Below are 23,665 nucleotides of genomic sequence, written 5' to 3'. Positions count from 1 at the left end.
CCATCATTTCTCTTTACCATAATGATTCTAATAAGCTCAGCTTTGTCACAAATCACTTTGTATTATCAATATTGTGGATGAAATTGTGTTTTACATATTATTCTAAGGGTGCTGTGAGTAATGGTAAACTTCAAAGGCAAATGGTAGGTGGCTTAGAACCAGATGTAATCCAGTGAGTGAATATGGTTAGGCCTTGCAAGAGAACACTTACAAACATGAGTAGGGTTCTTGGCCTTAACAGCTAAAACAGGAATTGAATGTAGATGAAAAAATATGACTATGGCTCAGATATTCAGACTTACCCAGCTCAGATGGCCAGAATTTATGCCTAATATCCAGCTTAGGGAGTGAAGAACAAATCCAGGTATCACTAGTTGATATCTTAAATTTATTGCTGTATGGCTGAACGTCATCAAGATTTAGGAAAGGTAGAAATTGCTGTCTTCCATCAAGAGCCCTATCTTCCTATTCTCCTTGGCCATGCCTAGTGTAAGAATCTTGTTATGTATTAGAGAATAGAATTCTGAACATTTTGAGGGTAGCTTCTATTGTAGGCTTTCTGCTTATTCTTTTAAAGTAGTAGAAGAAAACTGACACAAACAAAACTTGAATTAACTTCCTAAAATATTTCCTAAAATATGTGTTAGATATCCTTTCCTCTGTTGTTTCCAGTTCCCAGATATCTTTGTCAGTTTCTACCAGATATCATATATGAGCTATGTCCAGCTATCTGGTTGAATCTGTTGTTCTTTCATTTGGTATCATTTGGTATCATCTTATCATTTGGTATGTTTATTATAATTTGAGCTTCTTACAATATTGAATATCAATATTTTAAAGTGTGTATACTCTTGTACAATATGTCTTACTACAGACTTACTACATTAACTAGTCTTCAGCTGAAACAAAAAAGAATTTTTTCCTGATGTTGGAGGAAAAAAGGAATATGTTATATTTAATAATATATGATATACCTGTTGTCAACAAAGGACATTTCAAAAGAAGTTTAAAGGTAAATTGGCCCATGGGAAATACTTTTCTCATAAGTGGTACCTTAGAAAAATTCTAATACTTAGTATTTATGGAATCTTTAAGGTTAGTGTATTAAATGTCTAGTCCTACCATCTCTCTGTCATTAGGGATTTCTTAGTGAAAAGAGTAGCTAGAACTTCCTGCCTTCAGAGGTTACATTTTAGCAAAAGAAATACAGTAAAGAATGAGAAGTACAGTCTTGGTGGAGCCTACCTGTAATCCAAATACGTAGGAGGACTGTACTACATAATGAGACTATCTCAAACAGTGAGGAAGACAAAAGAAGGAAAGAAGGAGATATTTCTTTTATTGAGAAAAGAAAAAAGTAATGTTTAGTATGTTAGATGGAGATAAGTGCTTAAGTTTAAAAAATGAAGAAAAGAGAGAGGATGTTTCAGGAGCAGACAGTTGTTATTTCAGATAGTATGGCCAGGAAAGACCTAATTGAGAGGTTGATATTTGAGTCAAGACCAATAGGAAGCAAAGGAGTGAATCATGTGACTATCTGGAGAGAAGAGTATTCAGGACAAGGAGCCTGAGGCAAGAACATATCTGGTGTGCAAAAAAGTTTTAGCAAGGAAGTTTGGAATGTTGAGAATTTTGGGAGATGAGGTCAGAGAAGTTACAAAAGATCCAAAAATTAGCATAGAGCTTAGCTGTATTTATTGTACCATCATAGAGGTAAGTGACATGAAAATCTGAGCAGTCTAAGTGTATAGGAAATTTTAGAAACCCATTGTCTTTCTTTCCTTTTACCGTTCTTCAGGGCTTTGTCTAAATCTGTGATCAAATTTAGGTCACTGTCTCAAAGATATTCTAGCCCATAAAAAAGATAGAATGAAGTTTATGCAGACTTTTCTTTAAAACAAGTGAGTCAGATATTGCAAATATCATCTGTTTGTAATCTCTAGATAGAATCACCTGGCTCCATTCCATTGGTAATCTCTCTTGGCCTTGAGAAATGTGTGGCAATTTTGCTATAGAGGAGGAAAATGGAAATGCTAATCAGTGAGCCATATCTGCCATTTCAGTCATCCGAATATCCATGTGTTTACTGTTGTAAACATTCCGACCTTCTTTCCCTGAAGAAACAACCAAGGTGCCAGGAACTAGTTCAGTGGCTCATACCTGTAATCTTAGCTATTCAGAAGGCTGAGATCTGAGGATCATGGTTTGAAGCCAGCCTGGGCGGAACAGTCTGAGAGAGTCTTACCTCCAATTAACCACAAAAAGCCAGAGGTAAAATTGTGGGTCAAGAGGTAGAGCACTAGCCTTAAACACAAAAGCTCTGGAACAGTGCCCTGCCCTATAGTCAAGCTCTATGACCGACAAAGACAACAACAACAACAAAAAACCCACAATCAGGTTGTCATCTACCTATTGCATTAAACTAAGCTCACTGAGAGAGAGAGAGAGAGAGAGAGAGAGAGAGAGAGAGAGAGAGAGAGAGAGAGAGAGAGAGAGAGAGAGAGAGAGAGAGAGAGATACATTGCTTTTTTCAACTCTGCAAGTCCCGTGGCCTGTGAATAAAACCCAGTTATATGTTCCATCTCTATCCCTCTCACATATATTCAGCATTTTGTGGTGAATCAGAAATAGAAATCAGTAAAAAGTCCCCCACTTTGTGGTTTACAGTGCTGGGCAGGAGTAGGGAAATTCCCAGGCTTTTCAGTAAAGAATGCCCTTAGTCCTGCTCTCTAGTAAGAACACCAGAGATGATCCTTGTCTTTGCTGTCTGTGTGTTTCTTCCTTATCACCTCCATGGCCACATTTGCCAAATACAAATCTATCAGAAACATAATAGTGGTTTTATATATTTGTCCGCATACAGTTGTATGTGCCAGTGACTTGACTTTATTCTTTTCTGGATGTATGTAATATGCCTGCCTTATTTCTCTCTGCCCATTTTAATGGCCTTATTTTAGTGAAATCCATCTTCATCCCTTATTTTAACAGCCACTATCTTGACCTGTGTGAAACTGCAGGCACCTAATTAGGACAGCAGAATCCTTACCCTTCTCTTGACTGCAAGACTGAATCCATTGTTTTGTCAAGAAGTCTTAAAAAAATTCCTTTGAGAAAGATACTAATGCTACTGTTGGGTATTAGAATAGTTGATTGCAAGACCCCCACATTTCTGCTCATTTCCCACCATCTTGCTTACAAGTTAGTCAGTTCTTGTCAGACTAAACTCATGAATGAAGAACCACCAACACAACTGTGGCAATAGTCATGGTGTTTCAGTAGTACATCTTCCTCTTGCTAATACATGTTAACCAAGCTACTGGCCTGTATTTTAGGATTGTTGTTAATTGGAGACAAGCATCTCATGGACTGTCCTATCTGAGCTGGCTTCAAATTCAGATCCTCAGATCTCAGCCTCCTAGGTAGCTAGGATTCTCAGGTGTGAGTCACCTTCACCCAAGGTTTGGCAGGAACTGAGCTGAGCTATAACTTGTAACTATTACAATTCCTAGCCTATAGTAGGTGTTCAGCTACTTTTTGAATACATTTTTAAATAAATAGCTATTTTATGTCTGAGTAAGGTAAGTGTGGAGATGTGATCAGACTTGACTTAAGATTAGAGTCAGCATGAGACAAAGCCCTCACATAAAATATGTATGAACTATCTGAGATTAAATGTTACTTCTATGAAATGGGGGATATGTGTGTTTGTATATCTATCTATCTATATATATATCTATATATATCTTTATATATATATATCTTTATATATATATATATAAAGATAGCATTGTTTGGATCTGCATTGAATATTGGTATTAGTGATGCGATTATTTAGTGTGAAATAACTTTAGAATTTGGGAAAATCACTTTTTTGGGGAAATAAAACAGTGATGAGTGAACATGGTCTTCATTTGAACATTTACATAACATAATTATACCAAAGACAAACAATTTTACTTAAGAAATATTTAAAATGTGAGGAAAAATCCATAGGATAGGGAAACTGTCTTCACAAACTAAAACATATTGTTTGAGGTATTCATAATGATTGTTTCTTAACCACTGAATTAAGAAAGTATTCTGTTTACTGTTGTATTTTAATATATGTAGTGTATCCTTAATATAATAAAGATATAATAGTTAATATCACTACTAGTGAAATTGTAATTCCTAAGCCTTGTGGACAACATATATCTTTTGTTTAAATTGAGGATAGTAAATAATGAAACATAAGTTTCCCTAGAGTAGACATTTTTTAATACCTACTATCTTATTTGTGATATTGCTATTTCTTTCTTATAGGGGGAACATTATATTTCTAACAAGAATCAGTAATTGGAAGAACAAGATTAAGTATACAATTATGTTAAAATGAAGTTTTGACCAGCAGAGGTAAGGATTTTTTTTTGTACTTATTTGTCACAGATTGGAACATTTGCTAAGTTTTAGGGCAGAACTATTTAAAGAATTGAGGGGTATAAATTTTACCCTACTTGCAAGTTAACAAGTTAGCCTGTTACAGGGTCATGACTCATGGGTCAAGGACAGAAATGGTTTAGAGTGACAACAAGTGCAAAAAACTGGGATAATTCCCACATATGAGTAGGCTATATTACAGAATAGCTGAACTAAGGGAACCTGAACCTTTATAGTGGACAGTAAGCCTACCTGGCTTCTCCATTTGAAGGAGACTTTATTGTATAAAACAGAACATAGATCTGCCCTTGGTTCTAGTATGAAACAAATGGCTTATGAAAATGTTGTTGTAAAGATAATCTGGAACAAAGGCTGTTTGTCAGTGTCAGTGCTTGTAGGAAATTCAGAAATGCCAGAGATTAGTGGGGAGTTGTCTGCCAATTTATTTTACCCTAAATTGCTTTCTAAATATATGCTATTGATAGGATAAGGATTATATTATTTTCTGAAATAATCAAAAGATGATACCATAAAAATGCCCCACAGCAGATATTGTTTAAACTATAACATGCTCACAGTATGGTAGTCATAATTAAAAATATCATACAATTGCATTTATTGATCTAAATACTCATCAGAAAGTTAAGTGAAACAAGTAAGTTATAAAATGTACATGTGATTATTTATATATATATATTTATTGTAAAAATACTATACAGAGGGGTTACAGTTACATGAGTAGGGTAATGATTACATTTCCCATCGAGCATTGTTACCTCCTCCTTTGATCCCCTCCCCCCCCTGACATTCTAAAGTTTGTTTTCAACATAGTGTCCTGTATATGTCATTGTCACAGTGCGTCAACCTGCATCCCCATTTAAGTATTCCGCTATACCCCTTCCCCTCCCCAAATTACAAAAATGTATATATAAGATGCAGAACACTGGAATCAAATACAGTGAAAACAGGGGTTATACCATGGGGGAAGAACTTACAAAAGAAACAAAAGATACATGTGATTAATTTTACCTTTAAAAAAGCTATACTGATGTCGCATATGCAAATTTATATCAGACTATATATTTCAGCAGGCAGAGTTGTGAATGTTTTACTTTTTGTTTGTTTTCTTTTGTTAACCTTCTTGCAAATGAATACTTTATGCTTTTCTAATGAAGGAAAAACACTTAAAAAAAAAATCTAGAAGTGACTAGTCATGGGTCAGGTACTGGTACTGGTAGCTCATACTTGTAAACCCTAGCTACTTATGATGCTGAAATATCAGGATCACAGTTTGTTCAATGCCAACCTGGACACAAAAGTCCTAAGATTCTTTTTTGTTCGGTCATGGGGCTTGAACTCAGGGCCTGAGCTCTGTCCTTGAGCTTTTTCGCTCAAGGTTGGTGCTCTACCACTTTGAGCCACAGCACCACTTCAGTTTTCTGGAGGTTAATTGGAGAAAAGAGTCTCATGGACTTCAGGCTAGCTTCAAACCACAATCCTCCATCTCAGCAATGTGAATAGCTAGGATTATAGGTATGAGCCCCCAGTGACTAGCTTCTAAGGTTCTTATCTCCAATTAACCAGCAAAAAAGCCAGAAGTAGAGCTATGGCTCAAATCGTAGAGAGCTGGCCTAGAGCAAAAAAGCTCAGGGACAGTGCAGGCCCTGAAATTCAAGCCCCAGGACTAGCACACACACACACAAAAAAGTGACTACTCATTTAAGAATTCTTTCTTTGCTTAAAATAATCATTCATGGATTTAAAGAATACAAGTTTGCATTTTGACTGCAGAGCTACTAGTTAGGAAGACTAGACGAGAAAAATTTGATATCTTAGTTTTCCTTTAATGCTACTATTTCATTTATAAAAGATAAAATCAAGAGGTTGTTTTAGCAGTTTGTTGCATTACTTAAAACATTAAGTGTCATCAAGGGAAATAAATCCTAGAAAAGCATTATAACAGGAAATATCTTTCATTGTAAAGTAGTATTTGGTAAGTAAACATCAACATCTTGATGCTATTTAGTTGGGTTAGACTAAGATACATTGAACTAATTTACTGAAGTGTGTTAAAAATTGTCTTTTTAATAAGTTTTTAAAAATAATTTTTGTTGTGCTTTTCATTTTTCCTATTTTTTTAACTAAGGTGATATAGCAGATTTGTCTTCTGAGTATAAATTAAAAATGAGTGAAGTTCAAGCAATGGTGGAATTTTCTGTGGAGCTAAATAAGTTCTACAATGTGGATTTATTCCAGAGAGGGTATGTATTTTAGTGTGAAAATGATATGTTTTGCATAAGATACAATACACAGTTATAGTTTAAATTTAATTAGATACTTTTGTTTGCTTGTGACTGTATTGAGCATTAAGAGGACTTTAATGAAAACATGTAAGATTTCATATTTGCTCTTTGAGGACTTAGAGCTTAATAGGTGAAGTAAATTACACACCCAGAACATCTAAGTAGAAGTCAAAGCATATATGATGAAGCTTCAATTAAGAATTTATAGAAAGAGCTATAGAATTAGAGCAAAGGGATATAGTTGTGGGTTAGTATGTTAAGTCTTTATATAGGGTCAGTGCCAAAGTGTGGATAAGACTGGATAGGCATAGATCCTTCCAGTACATAGTCTCACAGATGTAGAGAGTGGTGGGACACATTTTTGTAAGTAGTAATGGCTATGTTATATTTAAGAACATTTAGGAAATAGGGTATTTTCTAGGAGAAAGACAAAAGAAAGGTAATAAAGACAAGGCTTTGCTGTTGAAATGCTCTAGAATTCTTTTCTGAGGTCTAGAAAAGAGTTAAGACTTACAGGTTTAGGTAGCTATCTTTCCAAGGAAGAATAAAATGATCATTGTTGTTATAACCAGCACTTACTAAGATGGTGAAGATTGAGCTTGTTAGACTAATGGCTGCATAGAAGTAGAAACAGTAGGGAGCAGTTTAGGGGTATTGGGAGTAACTTCAATTGGTGATGGAGGGATTATGAACAACAGGAGTATGATAAGAAAGATTTCCTGTTTTATGGGAATGACTTTGGCACACCCACAAAAACAACAACAAAAACCCATTTTGAAAAAATAAAAAGAGTTATGTGTGCTCTTCTCTACGTAGTCTCCCGTTCTCTTCAAGGCTAGCTGAGCTTGACATGCTGTTCCTTCTCTTATAGAGTATTTGCCAAGAAGGCCATAAAGGCTGACTGGTAGCTTTTAGGGCATTAAAACCCACTTAAAAAACTTTTTAGGTTCCTGTTGTGCCTGATATTGTCCATGCTCCACTGTAAAAACGCATACTCTAATTATTTTTGAGACACCCTTTCTAGATATTATCGTTACTATCTGGGGATCAGTATTCTGTAACTTACTAAAGACCTTTTGTCAAGTGAAGAATGTCTGGTTCCTGTCTTCATTTTTTTTTTTTTTTTTTTGGTCTGGGCTTGGGCGCTGTCCCTGCACTCTTCAGGTCAAGGCGAGCGTTGTACTGCTTGAGCCACAGCACCACTTCCGGTTTTCTGGTGGTTTATTGGAGATAAGAGTTTCATGGACTTTCCTGCACTAGGCTGGTTTTGAACTGTGATTCTCAGATCTCAGCCTCCTCAGTAGCTAGGATTACAGGCGTGAGCCACCGGTGCCAGGTTCCTGCCTTCATTCTTTTAGTGACTTTAGGGAAAATCCCATATCCCTTGACTGAGAGTTTCATCTTGGAATTTTTTTTTTTTTTTTGTCAGTCAAAAGGCTTGAACTGAAAAATCTTTTAGAAGATAGGAAGCAAGAACTTGTTTGGAGTTTTCAAGTCCTGGTCCCTCTGTCTTTTTTCTAGAGTTTGTATGTAAAATAACTAGTTCTTCCTTTAGACCTCTTCTATCCTGCCCAACCTGCTTTTAGTTAGCTAGGAACAGCTAGTTGGCATTTTCAATTTCTGCTTAGAAGTTAGCTTTCTTGGGTCCTATAGTTTCTTAGGAGGTTGTTGTATAACTTTTCCAGGTTATTGTAGATTGCATATTTCACCACACCTCAAATATGAGTTACCATTTTCTCAGTATGCTAAGTTTCTTGATAATTTTTTCTTTTTTTTGAATTTTATTACTTAATTTTAAGTTTTGTATGGTATACACCAGTGCCTAGGTATCAGTGTCTGTATTTGTTATTTATTGCCAATAATAATGCAGCCATAACCATCTCACAACAAACACAGCCTCAATGGAATTTGTTCACAAGACTGGATAAGTTACGTAGTTCTGATTTGGGCTGGCTTAGCCAATCTTTGCTGGTGCATGTGTGAGTCCACAGCTGGCAGATTCGCTGGGTTCTTGCTGAGGCAGACTCAGCAGACACAGCTAGCCTTCTCCTGTGGCTTGCTCTCATAGAGGGTGCAGCAGTCCAAAGAGAAAGAAACGATGCATGGAGATACCTAGCACCTCTAGTTGAAATTGGTATTCCATTACCTCTCCTATAGGTATGTTGGCCAAGACAAACTATAAGTTAGGTCAATAATGGAGAACAACTTTCTCTATATTTTTTCCTTGTAGTGATACTGGTGCTTGAACTCAGGGCTTGGGTGCTATCCTTTATCTTTATCACTTAAGGCTGGTGCTCTACCACTTGAAATACAGCTCCACTTCAGGCTTTTTTGCTGATTAATTGGAAATAAGATTCTCTAAGATTTGTCTGCTTAGGCTGGCTTCAAACCTCTATCCTTAGATCTTGGTCTCCTGAACAACTAGGAATGTGAGTGTGAGCTACCAGCACCCTGTGAAATCACTGCTTTAAAAACATTTAAGAAAAAAAATTTTTAAGAAAAATTTATTTGTAAAAAAAAATTATCTTTAGTTGTAAAAAAGGTTTCAATTCAGCATGTCAGTTTATGAGTACAATGTATCTTGGTTAGTGTCTCTCCTTCCATAGTTTTTACTCCCTGATGGGGGAAAATGTGGCAAATCCTCTATCTTATAGTTTGTGGCAGAAGCATGGTTCCCTTTCTTTTTGCAAAGGAAAACTTTTGCTTTTGTTGATTCTATATGTTCTCTTTGAATTTAATTGCTTTTGCCTTTAAAAAAAATCATCTGTCATCTAGTCTTTAATATTTGTTTAAGAAGTTGTCTAAGGAAATGGAGAAAACTGAGACCCACAAAGCTAAAGGAAATCCCACAAAATTTAACGGCATCTTTGGTCTGAATCTGCAGGTTTGATTATTTTCAGAATCATATCATACCTGCTATACTTCTTTGAGCATTACTAAATGGGATTTAGAATTTCTATAAATTCTGTCCCAACGGTGGTGCTATGAAAAATCCTCACACTCCAACAGAATTCTGAATTGGCTTTGAGAGCAGGAAACACCAGACCACCAAAAGAGATACATATGGTGCATTTTGCAATTGTAATGTGTCATCTAAATGCTGAATCATTATAGCTGATATGTCTGAGTGTCTCACTACCATCTCTTCCTCCCAACAGGCTTTTCTTTGTGTTTGTTATTGTTTTAGAGACATTCTCAACACTTAGGCCCTGACAGGAAACACTATCATTCACTCAGCAGGGAAGAAGCACTGCTATTTTTACACAAAAGGTTTCTTAACCCTGTTGGGGCTCAGGGAAGACCCAACACCTGTGTGCCTTCCTAAACACACACACACACACACACACATACACACGACCCAACACCTGTGTGCCTTCCTAAACACACACACACACAGAAGACACAACACCTGTGTGCCTTCCTAAACACACACACACACACACACACACACACACAGAAGACCCAACACCTGTGTGCCTTCCTGAACACATACACACACACACACAAACATGCACACACACACAGAAGAACCAACACCTGTGTGCCTTCCTACACACACACACACAGAAGACCCAACACCTGTGTGCCTTCCTAAACACACACACACACACACACACACACACACACACACACACACACACACACACACACACACACACACACACACACACACACACACACACACAGATAACAGTGGTTCATGGCTCCTAATTACTCAATAGACTGAGATCTGAGGATGGAAGTTTGAAGCCAGCCTGGGCAAGAAAGTTTGTGAGACTATTATCTTCAATTAGCTCTCCCCATCCCCCCCAGAAAGCCAGAAGTGAAGCTGTGGCTTGAGTGGTAGAGTGCTGGCTTTGAGCAAAAAGCTCAGTGTCCGGGCCCTAAGTACAAGCCCCAGGACCTTCACATACAAAAAATGTGGAATGCTAAATCCAAGGGTAAAGAAATACCCATGTGGTTTTTATAATTATCCCATATATGTATGGTATTATACCATTTTGGATTTTCTACATCAGTATACAATAATTAGGGTTTACCCAGTCTTGTTAGCAAATTAAAGGTTGATTATGTCAATCTGATAAGTGAGAAAGGCTATCTTCTAATAGTTTTATTTATGTAAATTATAGAGATTTTTTCATATATTTTTCATGTATTTGTTATATTTTATATATTTATATATTTGTTGTATTTTATATATACTATATATTCATATTTTTGTTTTTTATGAACTGTTTATTCATACCCTTTTTATTGATTAATTGGTTGTTCTCATTAAAAGAATTTCCATTTTGGGAATATTATGTTTTAAGATTGAAATTAAGATTTTGATGCATGGGTCAGCAAATGCTGTCAGGCCAGAAACCAAAACAAAACCAAAAAAAGAAAACAAAAACAACTTTTACCTTGCTGTGATTTTGCCATTCCTTAAATTTGGGTTAAGATTCTATGCTGTCTTTTTTACAGTAATTTTATAAAGTTATATTTTTGTAGCTTATCTAATAGCTTTTTGTTTTTTTTGCAAGAGATTAATATGAATTACCTACATACATATTATTTCCTTTATTTTTAAATATTATATTCTCTTATTTGGTATTTTACTCTAAAGATAATTAACATATTCAGATTTTAAAGTTTTCTTGATTTAAAAATTATACACCTTGGAGGTGACACTAATTTTAATGAAAATGTATTTATGGTAATAGTCTACTTTTTGGTTGTTAGTGGTTGTGGGGTATGAACTCAGGGCCTTGGTGCTATCTTTGAACCTGTTTGTGCTTGAGGCTAGAGCTCTTCCACTTGAGACACAGCACCACTTCTGGTTTTTAAGTGGTTAATTGGAGATGAGTCTCATAGGGACTTTTTTGCCTCAGCTAGCTTTGAACCACAATCCTCAAAAATCAGCCTCCTGAGTGGCTAGGATTATAGGTGTGAGGTACAGAAGCCTGTTTACTTTTATATATTAATATATATTATATATATATTTATATATATTATATATAATATATATTTATATATAATATAATATATACATTTATATATTAATATATGTATTATTTATTTATATATTTATATATAGTTTACTTTTATATATTAAATTAAAAGTTAACTTTATTTGAAGTAATGTATATATTTGCTTTTAGAGTTTTTATACCTAGTATTTAAACTGGTGGCTATTATATAGATAGGTCTTCAATAAGTATTAAGTTATATGTGTGTATGCAATCTACAAATGATTTAAACTGCATGGAAGAATGTGTAGAATGTGTTAGTAGGATCTTTTAAAATTCTACATCATTTTATATAAGGGTCTTGAATATCTGGTGTATTTTTATACAGTCTTTGCATTTTCTTTCTTATGCTTTAAGTCATATATTACTTCAGCTACCTACTACAATGTAAATTTTGTGCAGAGGATTATTGTGTTTTTTTAAAAAAATGTTTACTGTATTATCTAGAAAATAATGACCAAAATAAGTCTGTACCTTTGTGGATGGGCAGATACTATGGGGTTGGGCTAACAAAAATGATCAAGGAAGTTGAATACACTGAATTAGATTATTTGTACCTGTGAAAATAGAATAATGAAAATTGTTTAAATTGTTTGGGGAAGGAGGGAAAAGGACAATGATAGAGAGTGGGTGAGATTGATTAGAATACTGTATGAACATGTGTGGAAATGTAATTAGTGTAAGTTAATTAAAGAAAAAGTCCGTGTATGTTTAATACAGATACGTTATTTCCCCAAATATTATGACTTACAGTTGGTTGAACTGATAGATACAGAAGACCAATTATGATATTTTAATGGTATATGTTAAATGGAGAAGTTTCACTTAAAAAAATTTAACATAGAACATGTTATTGGACATTCTAGAACACTCTGGTAAACCAATGGCCATGGGAAACACTTTGCAGTAAGCTTTTTCACAAGATTTTAGTGTTTTTTTTCCCTTTTCTAATTTTCATTTTAAAATACAATTACTAACAAAAAGTCCAAGAAACAAATCCAGTAGTGAGATACAAAAGACCAATTATGGTGTTTTAATGGTATATATTAAATAAAGAAGTTTCACTTAAAAAAATGTAACATAGAACATGTTATTGAACATTCTAGAACATTCTGGTGAAACAATGGTCATGGGAAACACTTTGCAGTAAGCTTTTCCACAAGATTTTAGTGTTTTTTCCCCTTCCTAATTTTCATTTTAAAATATAATTACTAACAAAGAAGTCCAAGAAACAAATCCAATAGTGTACATATTATTTAAAGACTCTTTTTCATCTGATACTTGGTCACATGGTCTGTATACAGAGCTAATTATGAGTTTTCATACACACAGTTTGCTACTGGACTGAATCCACATGTACTCAGTGATTCACTATTTCTACTTTTTCTTGGAAACAGGAATGAGTACTCACAACAAAGTAAAAATATAAAGACAAATTATCTAGGCAGGTGTGTGCGCGTGTGCACACGCATGTGTAAGTGTGTGTATGTGTGTGTGTGTGTGTGTGTGTGTGTGTGTGTGTGTGTTGGTTATAGAGCTTGAACTCACGATCTCATCTGAGACAAAGCTGCCACTCTACCACTTGAGCCTGCCTTTTGCTCATTAATTGGTCATAGGAGTCTCACAACCTTTCCTGCCTGGGCTGGCTTCCAACTGTGATCATGAGATCTTAGCCTTTTGAGTAGCTGCTATAGAGTCTATCTTGGTGATTCCTTTTTTCCCCCGTTGGTTGTGGGGCTTGAACTCAGGGCCTGGGCACTATCTCTGGGCTTTTGTGCTCAAGACTATTGCTCTACCACTTTGAGCCTCAGCTCCACTTCCAGTATTTTGGCAATTAATTGGAGATAAGAGTCCCATGGAGTTTCTTGCCTGGCTGGCTTCAAACTTCAATCCTCAGATCTCAGCTTAGAGTAGCTAGGGTTACATGTGTGAGCAGCCAGTACCCAGCCTCAGCTTGGTGATTCTTGATGTACATTATTTATTATGTATCAGTTAAATAGAATTTCCTAGCCAGGTGCCAGTGGCTCAATGCCTATAATCTTAGCTACTCAAGAGGTTGAGATCTGAGGATAACAATTTGAAGCCAGTCCAGGTAGGAATGTCCATGATACTTTTATCTACAATTAATCACAGAAAAAGCCAGAAGTGGTACTGTGACTCAAGTGGTTAAAAGGAGTCCAGTGACAATACCCAGGCCCAGAGTTCAAGCCCCAGAACTAGCAAAATACATATATATATATATATGTATATATACATATACATATATATATATATACATACATACATACACACATTTTCCTTCCTGACCAAAAATAAAAAGCAAATAGGTTTACCAAAAATAAAAATCAAATAGATTTTTCTGTACAGCTGGCTTTATTTTCATGTAAACATTAAATAATAATTACTATAAATAATTACATATTTTATAGGTTATAATGTAATGTTTCATGTACATATAAATTGTGGTGTGATTTAATCAAGTTAATTAACACCTCACAGACTTATAATTTTGTGACTATAATAGTTAAAGCCTATCTATGTAGTAATTATCTTTTAAAAGAAAAAAGTTAATAACCTAAATTAAACAATAAAACTCTTAAATGCCTTTCTAATTCCTTTTTAACTCTTTCATATAAAGTAAAAAGTTATATGTTATATATGTATAATTTCTTATTTGTTTTACTTATCTTTATGCTTGCTGGCCTTCTATCATACTAATAATGACACATAGGGCTGATGATAAGGTTTTCCCACTGATAATAAATGTTCTGTAGACTGATATGATTAGGTCAACCTTATTATTTTAATACATATAACATGTAGAAGTTTGAGCAAAATGTATTTTCAAATATGTTTTGAAATTACTTCCTTATTTCTTTGCTTTAGTTTTTACCAGATTCGTGCATCTATGAGAATTCCACCAAGGATTCCCCATAGAGTAGAAGCCAGTTTGTTACATGTAACAGGTGAGCCAAACAATATTTTCAACTTAAAAAAATCTGAAGTAACATAACAATCAGTATGTTTTCATAATTTTTTTCTATTAGAAATATGATTTTAAAGAACAGTATCATTATTGTATCTTGTATGCTGGTCTCAGTAGGTCACAATTGTAATCCCAGCTGTTTAGGAGGATCTTAGCTGGTGGCCACCCTTGTCAAAAAGTTAATAAGACTCTATCTCAACTAATAAACCAAGCATAACAATATGTTCCTGTGATCCCAGCTACAAAGAAGCATTGGCAAAAGGATCAACATCTAGTTCTTTCCCCAGACCAAAATCTTGAGACCATATCTGAAACACAACTAAAGCAAAAAAGGCCTAAGAGATTGTGGCTTAAGTATAGAATGCCTTGCCTCGAGTTCAAATTCTAGTACTAGCTGGGTGCTAGTGTCCTACTCCTGTAATCCTAGCTACTCAGGAGGCTGAGATCTGAGGATCATGGTTTATAGCCAGCCCAGGCAGAAAAGTCTGTGAGACTCTTATCTCCAATAAACCATTAGAAAACCGAAGTGGCGCTGTGGCTCAAGCGGTAGAGCGCTTGCCTTGAGCTGAAGAGCTGAGGGAAATGTCCAGGCCCAGAGTTCAAGTCCCACAACTGATACACAAAAAAAATTCTAGTACTGCCCCCAAAAGAAAAAAAGTTATCTCTTAGAAGAAATAGACTTGAGCTTTCAATAAAATAGGCTTGGTTGAGTTTCTTATAATGACTAGGGAAGTTCTGTGAAAACAACATAGGTAGTGGCAGAAGTCATGTCAGCAAGTTGATAGCAGATGTAAGAAGCAAAGGCAACTGTCCTGTCATGGAGTTGTAATTTTAAAAAGTATTCAGTGGTTGGCACTGAATACTGAGGATAGCAGTTTAAAACCTGCCTGAGCAGGAAAGTCTGTGAGAGACCAAAAAGTGGAAAGTGCAGCTGTGGTCCAAGTGGTAGAGCCCTATCCTTGAGTTAAAAATCAAAGGGACAGGACCTAGGCCTGAGTTTAAGCCGCAGAAGTAAAATACATGTGTGCATGTGCGCGCGTGCGCGCGCACACACACACACACACACACCATCACACACACACCATCACACACACACCATCACACACACACCATCACACATTTGCTCACAAGTATACAGGATATGTACATAGTTTGGTCTATAATTTAAAAGAATTTCATTATAAGGTTTTTTTAAGTATGCATTTTTTTTTTAATTTTTTGAGACCAATCTTTCACTTGAACTTTTAGGCCTTGAACTTTTAGGCCTCCTTGCTCTTAGGCTCTTGAGTGCTGAAATTTCAGATGTGGGTCACCTTAGCAGTGCAATTCATTTGGAGAGCATCATTTTAACCAATTTTTTTCTTGGTTATTCTAATTAGAAAACAAAGAGCAAGAAGACAATGAGGGAACATATAAATAAGATATGCTATATAATAGCTGTTACTTATATTCTTAGGACACTTAGCAGGATTCAAAGACTTACACTAAATAATTAATTGGGCATTTTTCAGTGTTCCTTATATAGCATGCAGGTTTTGCATCCTTGATCGAAAAATCTGAAACTTGAAATGCTTCCAAATTGGAAACTTTGATTACCAACCTGATAGTGCAGAAAATTCTGCACTAGGAGTGGAACCCTCCTAGTGGATCCCTCACTTAGTGTTCTTGAAGTCCTGAGTTTTATCCCTAGCAGAGTGGGCTTTGTGGGGAGGGAGAGAAAAGAGAAAACTCCACAGAATGTAGATAATTTGCAGTTAAAATGATAATTTATTAAAATAATGCATAAAATTACTCTTTGGATATAAAAACAGGAACATTATATGTGGTTTGTAAAATATAAAAGGATAATCTCATGTATATGGAGATATTCCACAATCCAAAAATCCAAAGTTAGAAAGTTTTCCAAGCATTTTAGATAAGGAATACTTAGCCTATAATAGGCTAGCTTGTTCAGTGCACTTAGGAAATAAAATAGTAAAACATTCTAAAGAGTTACTATAAATCTGATATTACAGGTTTTTAAAGCATTATAAATGCATACATACATATTTTAATGTTATTAGTAATGCTGGACATATGTGTGTGTATTAACTATATTGAGCTAGCTGTACCAAGCTCTGCCAAGCTCTACCATGCATGATTGAGTTCATTTTTAAAGAAATTTGCTGAGAATGTGAATTGGCTAGGATTGCCTTTTTAAAATCATATTATGGATGATAAATTCTGCTAGTTTATGTTACATTTTGAGAAATTGTACATAGTAAAGAGTTTATCTGAAAGATTATCAAAATGTTCAGGAAAGCTTGTTGCTTCTGGCTGTAAAAAAGAAAAATAGCTTTGTTCTCTTAAAAAGGAAAAAGAATAGTCTTTTCTTTGGCCTGGATGTATCTTAATCTATATGTTTATTGTCATAATAGGCCTTCTTTTCTAAGTCTGAGTATCTGATGTTGCAAAATGGACTTGGTACTTCTCTTTGAATTTTCTTAAATCTAGTACAATAAATCTCTTTCTTGGTTATGTACTCTGAAGTTCTGTTTAAAAAAACAAAACAGGGTCTCTATTCAGAAAATTTCGGCCTGAGCCAAGGAGACCTAGGGTTTCTCCTATTCCATCCTGTAATGTTTTCAGAGTGTCTGCTTTGAGTTCAAGGTCTTTGATCCATTTGGAGTTGATTCTGGTGCAGGGTGATATATAAGGATCTAGCTTTAGTTTTCTACATGTAGTTAACCAATTTGGCCAGCACCATTTACTGAAGAGGCTGTCTTTCTTCCATTCTATTGTTTTAGCTTCCTTATCGAAGATTAGATGGCTATAGGTCTGTAGGTTCATTTCTGGGTTTTCAATTCTATTCCATTGGTCCTGAGGTCTGTTCTTGTGCCAATACCAAGCTGTTTTGAGTACTATGGCTTTATAGTAGAGTTTGAAATTTGGTATTGAAATTTCTCCAGCAGTGTTCTTTCCGTTGAGGAGCGTTTTTGCTATTCGGGGTCTTTTATTGTTCCATATGAATTTTTGGATTGCCTCTTCTATTTCCTTGAAGAATGAGGGTGGAATTTTGATAGGTATTGCGTTGAATTTGTAGATAGCCTTGGGAAGTATTGCCATTTTCACGATGTTAATCTTGCCAATCCAGGAGCATGGGAGGTTTTGCCATTTTTTAAGTTCTGTGTTGATTTCCTTTTTCAAGATTTTAAAGTTTTCATCATAGAGGTCCTTCACTTCTTTAGTTAAGTTAATTCCTAGGTATTTTATTTTTTGTGGGGCTATTACAAATGGAGTTGCTTTCCTAATTTCAGCCACACTTTTCTCATTGTTGGCATACAGAAAAGCCATTGATTTTTGGGGGTTAATTTTATAACCTGCTACTTTGCCAAAGTTTTGAATCAGCTTGAGTAATTTGGGAGTGGAGTCTATGGGATTCTTTAAATACAAAATCATGTCATCTGCAAAGAGGGAGAGTTTTATTTCTTCTTTCCCTATTTGGATCCCCTTTATGTCTGCATCTTGTCTTATTGCTGTAGCTAGGCATTCTAATACTAGATTGAAGAGAAGTGGAGAGAGTGGGCATCCTTGTCTTGTTCCTGAGTTAAGAGGAAATGGCTTTAGTTTTTCACCATTGAGTATAATGCTGGCTGTAGGTTTGTCATATACAGCCTTTATTGTATTGAGGAATGTTCCATGGATTCCTAATTTTTCCAAAACCTTCATCATAAAGGGGTGTTGGATCTTGTCGAATGCTTTTTCTGCATCTATTGAAATAACCTTGTGGTTCTTATTCTTGCTCCTGTTGATGTGATGAATAATATTAATTGATTTGCGTATATTGAACCAGCTTTGCATCCCTGAAATGAATCCTGTTTGATCATGGTGTATGATTTTTTGGATGAATTGTTGAAGTCGATTGGCCAAAATTTTGTTGAGAAGTTTTGCATCAATGTTCATCAAAGAAATGGGTCTATAGTTCTCTTTCTTTGATGAGTCCCTGCCTGGTTTTGGGATGAGGGTTATGATGGCTTCATAGAATGTGTTCGGTAGTGAGCTTTCTCTTTCAATTTCTATTTGATGTCAGTATAACATGTGGAGGAGATGGGGACAAACAAGTCGTTTAAGGATTCAGGTGGACCTGTTGCAACAAGGAGAATTACAAAATGTCATGTCAAAGCAAGCTTTACAATGTCGGTGTGGGGGGGTGGAGGGGGGTATGATTGGGTGGGGGGAGGGGGGAGGCTGGGAAGGGAGGTGAAGGGTAAACAAAGGAGGAGGCTGCAATGCTTGGTAAGAAATGTATGCATTGGGCTGGGAAGGTGGCTCAGTGGTAGAGCGCTTGCCTTGCATGCATGAGGCCCTGGGTTCGATTCCTCAGCACCACATAAGCAAAAAGAAAAAAAGCCGGAAGTGGCGCTGTGGCTCAAGTGGTTAGAGCGCTAGCCTTGAGCTGAAGAGCTGAGGGACAGCGCCCAGGCCCAGAGTTCAGGCCCCACAACTGGACCAAAAAAAAAAAAAAAGAAATGTATGCATTATCCTGCCAAAGTAATTGTAACCCCTCTGTACAGTATGTTCTCAAATAAAATAAAATAAAATTTAAATTAAAAAAAAAAAAAAAGAGGACTGGGAAGGTGGCTATATGGTAGAGCGCTTGCCTTGCATGCATGAGGCCCTGGGTTCAATTCCTCAGCATCACATAAGCAAAAAGAAAAAAGCCGGAAGTGGCACTGTGGCTCAAGTGGTAGAGCGCTAGCCTTGAGCTGAAGAGCTGAGGGACAGCGCCCAGGCCCAGAGTTCAGGCCCCACGACCGGACCCAAAAACAAATAAAAACAAAAACAAAAAAAAAACAAGACAAAGCAACTCAGACTTCATTTGTAAGATGTTCCACGGTGACAGGGTATTAGATATAAGTTCAAAATGTTAAGTAAGTTAAGTACTTTTAAGGGGTGGTATCAGCTACTTCTTTGTTAAGATATTTGAAGATATGATACCACCTACATTAATTCTTAATATTGAAGTTTTCCTCATATGACAACCTGAGAAGGTTTTTTTTTTAAAGAAACATTTTTTGAATCAAAGTCAATACTTTCTTTTAATATCTGCAAGCCAATACTGAACTTACTTTATTCAAGAAAGAATACAATGTACAAAAATTATGTTTACAATTATAAAATGTATCAATTTTATCTTCTGGGTGCTGAGCAGAAGTAATTTTAAACAAAAGGCAAACTTGTTCTCTAAAATGAAACTGTTGTAATTTAACAATAGAGGTGAAAGTGAATGTACTCATGAAGTAAAGTGTTTAAAGGCCCACCGATAGCACTGTCTAAGAGGGCTATAGTCAGTACCTCTGCTCTAAGCTTAGAGTGCACTTCCTGCCTGCATGGCTGAAATGCTTCATTCAGAATGCAGGTGGCCACTCGCAGATCCACATGGAGATCATGCCTTCATTCCGTCCCCCTTGCTTGTCAATTGTTAGCACATTTCAATCAAGTGAGTTTGAGTATGAAAATCCTATTCGTTTCAACTTTAAAATGAGATACACTGGCGTAGGGAACAAATGGGCTCCCAGGGTTTACAGTCCCACTAATGAAGGTGAAAATGTGCCCTCTGCATCTGAGAGGGTTTTTTTTTTAAAGAGTTAACAATCTATCCTTCTGTAATTTTTTTTAAATTTAATTTAATTTTATTTGTGAACATACTGTACAGAGGAGTTACAATTATATGGGCAGGATAATGCGTACATTTCTTACCAAGCATTGCAGCCTCCTCCTTTGTTTTCCTTCTGTAATTTTTTATATTTTGATTCTGTTTAATTTTTTATTAATGAAATAGAATCACTTTAAAAATATTTAGATGTGAGATCATTTAGTTTGCCCAGAGTAATCTAATCAAAGGGAAAAAAGGAGATGAGAAGATAAGAATTCTGGGCTGGGAAGGTGGCTTAGTGGTAGAGTGCTTGCCTTGCATGCATGAGGCCCTGGGTTCGATTCCTCAACACCACATAAACAGAAAAAGCCGGAAGTGGCGCTGTGGCTCAAGCGGTAGAGCGCTAACCTTGAGCTGAAGAGCTGAGGGTCAGTGCCCAGGCCCAGAGTTCAGTCCTCATGTCCGGACTCAAAAAAAAAAAAAAAGAAGATAAGAATTCTAGAAAGAAATGGGATGCAAACATAGGTAAAAACACATAAATTGTAAATTCTTAACAAATGAGATTAGTTGAAAGGCTGAAAGAAATGTACCAGAAGAAAAACAATGCTTGCTTTCCTAATTTTGGTTATTATTCAATAATATAAAATAGTATTAATAGTATCAAATTCTAATACCTCCTTGTTCATGTTAGATGTGATTTTGCTTTATCTTTTCATTATTAACTCGTAGATAAATAGATACCATATTTAAGAGATTGAAAACTATTACACCTGAAACTTTTTCTTGTTTTGGTAGGTTTTTTTTTTATTGTTTGTTTTTTAAATTGGGACCTTACATTTGCTAGGCAAGTGCTCTGCCACTTGAGCCATGTGTGGCTACAACTGAAACTGTCTCACTCTTGGTTTCAAATCATTAGGTGATGGCTGTGGTGAAGGTATTCATTAAAGACTTAGACATGAGATGCCTTTCACTAGTGTAACAGTTCAAGCTGGACACCAGTGGCTCATGCCTCCTAGCGACTCAGGAGGCTGAGATCTGAGGATCACGGTTCAAAGTCAGCCCGGGTAGGAAAATCCGTGAGACTCTTATCTCCAAAAACCACTAGAAAACCCAAAGTGGTGCTGTGGCTCAAGTGGTAGAGTGCTCGCCTTGAGTCAAGCTGAGGGATAGCGCCCAGGCCCAGAGTTTAAGCCCCATGACTGACAAAAAAGAAAAAAAAAACCCAAAACAAACAAAAGAAACATAAAAAACCAAACTAACACTCCAATGGCAAGTAGTAGCCACTCACAGATCAAGTTGGTATATGCAATAGCAGTGTAGGACTAGAACCCTGGGAGTTGGTGCATGGCACTCGCCGAAGGGAGTGCATGGGCTGTGGGGAGGGAGGTTGGTAGGAGAGGTGGGAAAATCCCTTGAGGCTAGAATATGAGGCCAGAGTTCAAAGGTTGGAGTCCATGAAGAACTGAACTCTTATTTGAGTATCTTCAGCTGAAATTTTATGGCCTGTTTTGGGGGTCTTATTTAAGAGCACCTAGCCGTAATAGGGTTGATATGTTAGCATGTCCTGACTACCTTGGAGTTGGCTCTTTAGCTTTGTGGGTGGCATTCCTTTGCCTTGTATCCTGGAACAGGGTGGTGGCAAGGGGGCGGGGAGGGGAAGGGGATGGAACATCTGGTCAGTAGGCTATCTGGTCCATGGGTGGAGTGTGCATGGTTTAGATGGCTGCTTGTGAGCTTGCCCTATGTTTTGCTGGTGACTGACTTACATAACACCCATGACTATCTCCTTGCCTTGTAAGCATGTCAGAAATGTTTTTAATCAATCATTGATTTTTATCATTTATCACCTTTATCAGGAATATTCTCTCCATTTTACTCAGACAGAAGCATTCTATACTAGGCTGCTGCTGCCCTACTTCCTTATCCCAATCCCACCTGGCAGTCTTTCTTGTCCCCTTTGGCCTCTAAGGCTATTTATCTCATATTCTATTAGCATATAATATCCTATTATATACATATATATATGTGTCCTATGATACTGTGAAAGCAGATTGAATGGCCCAACATGAATGACACAGAGGCCAACCTTCACAGGTGAAGGTAACTGTCCTTGATAAGATTGCCCTAGTGTTAGATCCAACCTTGAGTTTGAAAGTTTGTAAACTACCCTCATTTCTGACCAGCTGGCATCAGATTTATGGGTTCTCATTATTTATGGTTGATAATTCACTAGAAAAACTTCACAAACTCAGGAAAATGCTGTACTTACTATTCCAGTTTTATTTACTTTGCTGTAACCTACAAGTCACTACCTCAAGATTTCTGCTTTTAGCTTTCCGATTAAAAAAGTCATAATTTTAAACTGTTACAATGTTTATTCAATTTCCATCATAGAAATTAAATATTCAGAAATGTTCTAATCTGTATAAAACAGTAGCAAAAGTAGAGTAACAGAAAATATAATAGATTATTTCTTTACATGAAAGTCCTTAGTAGTTATTATATTTTGTCTTTTACATGCAAATTATGTACCTTATCTGTTTTAGGTATGTCTCTAGCCTTTCCGGCTTCAGTTCATGATTCTTTGATTTGCAGCAAAACATTTCAAATTCTATACAAAAATGAAGAGGTGGTTTTAAATGATGTAATGATCTTCAAAGTTAAAATGTTGTTGGATGAAAGAAAGGTAAGTCTCTTTTTCTCTTTCATTGTATATGCATACACATTTTTTTGTAAAGCTTTAAGGCATATCTAACTTCTTATACATATTAAAAAATCACCTCATACTATAATTTCTTCTTTAGATTGAAGAAACCCTTGAGGAAATTAATTTTCTATTATCCTTGGATCTACACTTCACAGATGGAGATTATTCGTAAGTAGGCTATTAAAGTAGTCTTTAAACTGTTTAGTTCTTAATATTTGTTAGATTTCTGTTTTTTGGAATCTAGCCTATCTGTTTTCTATCTATTTTGAAGTACTTCTGCTTTTTCTGAGACGCTCTCATAAACCAGATTTTTTTGTGTCCATGATGATTTCATGAGCTCTAGGTAATAATATCAGACAACTTGAAGGAATGTGAAACAGTTGCCTAAACTCTGCCAATTAGGTTTGCTGGTTGTGAGTAATTCACTGATTTCTAGACCCCTTACCAGGTATTTAGAACTTGGTACTGTGAATTTGCCAGCACAGTTAAGTCATTTTAGGTATAAATTGCACTGATACTAACTTAAAACAAGAGTCAGTGATATATTTTGCAATTTCATTTTTAGAGGGTTTCTTTCCTTCTATTTCAAATGGAGTTTTAGAAATG

The 23,665-nt window shown here is 35.9% G+C and overlaps 1 protein-coding gene across 7 annotated transcripts in view; it reads left to right on the top strand.

The window, feature by feature from the left end:
• Positions 1–23,665, top strand: part of Fam135a (family with sequence similarity 135 member A) — an 80,273-nt gene that overhangs the window by 6,779 nt on the left and 49,829 nt on the right. For 5 of the 7 annotated variants that reach the window (XR_011369385.1, XM_070010665.1, XM_070010663.1 and 2 more), the window contains exons 2-6: positions 4,303–4,392; positions 6,563–6,677; positions 14,618–14,697; positions 22,899–23,038; positions 23,157–23,227. Coding sequence is in view for 6 of the 7 variants with exons in the window: in XM_070010665.1 (XP_069866766.1) it covers positions 6,601–6,677; positions 14,618–14,697; positions 22,899–23,038; positions 23,157–23,227 (368 nt within the window). In the remaining variant the exon portion in view is untranslated. Of the gene's footprint in view, positions 1–874; positions 1,013–4,302; positions 4,393–6,562; positions 6,678–14,617; positions 14,698–22,898; positions 23,039–23,156; positions 23,228–23,665 lie in introns of those variants that run through there. The other 2 variants (XM_070010664.1, XM_070010666.1) reach the window with 2 other exon arrangements.

The sequence above is a fragment of the Dipodomys merriami genome, unplaced genomic scaffold (assembly GCF_024711535.1).
Source record: "Dipodomys merriami isolate MVZ:Mamm:240054 unplaced genomic scaffold, mDipMer1.0.p SCAF_8, whole genome shotgun sequence".
NCBI classification, from domain to species: domain Eukaryota; kingdom Metazoa; phylum Chordata; class Mammalia; order Rodentia; family Heteromyidae; genus Dipodomys; species Dipodomys merriami.
Note: the sequence above shows the minus strand (reverse complement) of the source record. Positions and strands in the feature narration are given on the sequence as shown.